Consider the following 2,503-nt stretch of genomic DNA (forward strand, 5'->3'; position numbering starts at 1 on the left):
CACCTGAGCAATTCATGCCGCTAATTTCTCCATACAGGAGGCATCTTGAAGCTGTCATTGACAACAAAGGCTTTTGTACAAAGTATTACTGTAGATAAATTTCAGTAAGTGTGTTCAATACTTTTTCCCTGTGCCATTCCACATTATTACAAATAACTTCATTTCTGGACATTTATGGTTTGATTTCTTTGTATGTATGGATCACTTGGGTTGTTACCAACATCTGGTGAAAATTTCATATCATTATCACCTCTAGTAATATATTTACTGAGAAAAATGGTGACGTGTTCAGTACTTATTTTACCAGCTGTATAGCCATATTTATTTATACACAGTAGTGATGTGAGGATACTGTAGACACCAGGACATTATGCTGTAAAATTGATTCAAAAATCTTAATTAAGACACAAATTTTCTTTTTGTTTTTTTAGCATTTTCTGATGATTAAACAATAAACACTGAACTACTGGATTCTCTGTCCACAGGAACGCCTGAGACGACTCAACCACAACGTGGCCAAAGAGACGGCTCGAAGGAAGACCATGCTGGAAGCATCAGGAGTGTTCGCCTCTCGCTCTCCCAGTAAACCATAACCCCCACAGGAACACCCAGAGGACCAGTCTTCCTTTAATATTTAAATGTCTGTTTGCCAATTATTTACTCCTGTCCTGTGCTGTTTTTGTCACGAAAATAAAAAGCTTTTAATTTATTGTCTGAATTTATACAGAACATTCATTTTGTGCATAAGAACGCAACATTTCTGGAAAGAATTCCAACTCCCTGCCACCGTGCATGTCTAAACCTTGATTTATTCAGGACAATATGATGCATATAATGTACATTTTGACATTGCAGGAAGTTAAAACAGCAGTTTGAGTTTCAGGTGAATAATTGGTTATTGAAATGACGCACTACTGATCAAGTTCTTGAACACTCACTTCCTGTCAGAGTTCCCACCAGTTTCTGAGTGGACTTACAGACACCTTGACTTTCAGCAACTTTACAGATTAAACCTCTGGTAGTTCAGCACTTAGGTTTGTACCATTTCAAGCTGTTCATTGGACATGAGGTGCTTGAATTTCAAAATAAAAACTGGAAAAATTAGTGCGTTCTAAAAAAAATCCACAAAAGCTGAATATAATTTTGTGAAACCATCAAATCTAATGTTCCTTACTGTTTTTGAGCGATTTGTTTATTTTTGTTAGGAGGTCTGAAAGAGAATTAGGGCGTCTGAAAAATAAATAAATCTGACTTTAATCTCAGAATTCCTAAATTTCCTGCTGTGCACATGTTCGCCTCCAGGGGGCGGTGCATCTTTTTATTGTAACGTCTTCAACCGGAAGTCCAAGTAAAAGAAGCGGAAATCGACCGTCCCGAACTGTTTTGACTTCGTACAACATTTGCAGAAGAAGACAGAAAATATAAATAAAAAAGTCGACACATCTAGCCGTCATTAGGTCCTACAAAGAGCTGTTTGAGCTCAGGAGGCAGCAGCACCGTCAGCATGGACTCCTGGGTTCGCTTTAACGCTCAGAGTCAAGCCAAGGAGAGACTAATTCGGTAATATTATCACTTTTAATAAACATTTCAGTCTGTTCTGGTGTGAAGCAGAAATGACAGAAACTCTTTGCTCAGTCAGTCTGTTTCTGCACGAGTTCCTCCCATCTTCAGCATTACCTCTAAAGTCCCGCTAAAACATTAAATTGTGTCTGAAAATGAACCAAGTCATGGTAATGACTAATAAAACAGCTCAGTATTCAGTGGATATGTACCTGATACTTACCTGGTAGCATTGAAAACTTACACAATGCATACTTGTACTTACAGAGTGAATTCCAGTTAAACATCTGGTCTATTTACCTGGTACCTACAGGTACAAACATACCTGACTCAGTTGTGTACCTACCTGTACCCCTTAGTATTTCACTGGTTTGTACCTGTACACATTACATTCCAGGTACTTATGAAAGAACTTGTTACCCTGTAAGTACCAGGTACCTGTTTGGGTCAGAGTTGTAAAGTAGCTAAGTACAAATACTTTGTTACTGTACTTAAGTAGAAATTTTGGGTATCTGTACTTTACTTGAGTAATTATTTTTCAGTGTACTTTTTACTTTCACTCATTACATTTTTACTCAGTTATCTGTACTTTCTACTCACTACATTTAAAAAAAAAGGTAAGAAGTAGAAAGTCGTTACTCCTATTTTATTCTGAGTTATTACTTTAAAAAATACTATCGTGATAAATTGTGTCTCCTGGATCGAGTGAATTTAATTGTGTTTGGATGAGAAGTATAAATATATACCATTCTGACACACTATTAGCTTGTACACAACCCATCACAGCTGCACGCTGTTAGAAACAATATTTTTTGGAGAAGTCTCCTCCCAATAAATGTCATTTAGAAAAATCTAACTGCTCACTTTTACTCAGTACTTTTACTTTTAATACTTAAGTAGATTTTGTGTCAGAAATTTACTTTTGATACTTAAGTACAAAAAA

General features: G+C 36.4%; 2 protein-coding genes across 2 annotated transcripts in view; both read left to right on the plus strand.

Annotated features, from left to right (window-relative positions):
- snapin (SNAP associated protein) overlaps window positions 1-710 on the plus strand; it is a gene marked incomplete at its 5' end in the record, with an annotated part of 2,692 nt that extends 1,982 nt beyond the window's left edge. Inside the window, 1 exon segment of the mRNA XM_014004857.1 lies at window positions 486-710. Coding sequence (XP_013860311.1) covers window positions 486-593 — 108 coding nt within the window.
- Window positions 711-1,358: 648 nt separating this feature from the next.
- Window positions 1,359-2,503, plus strand: part of pex11b (peroxisomal biogenesis factor 11 beta) — a 13,604-nt gene continuing 12,459 nt past the window's right edge. Inside the window, exon 1 of the mRNA XM_014004856.1 lies at window positions 1,359-1,560. Coding sequence (XP_013860310.1) covers window positions 1,505-1,560 — 56 coding nt within the window. The 5' untranslated portion in view covers window positions 1,359-1,504. The remainder of the gene's footprint in view (window positions 1,561-2,503) is intronic.

This window comes from Austrofundulus limnaeus, unplaced genomic scaffold, assembly GCF_001266775.1.
Source record: "Austrofundulus limnaeus strain Quisiro unplaced genomic scaffold, Austrofundulus_limnaeus-1.0 Scaffold27, whole genome shotgun sequence".
Classification (NCBI taxonomy): Eukaryota; Metazoa; Chordata; class Actinopteri; order Cyprinodontiformes; family Rivulidae; genus Austrofundulus; species Austrofundulus limnaeus.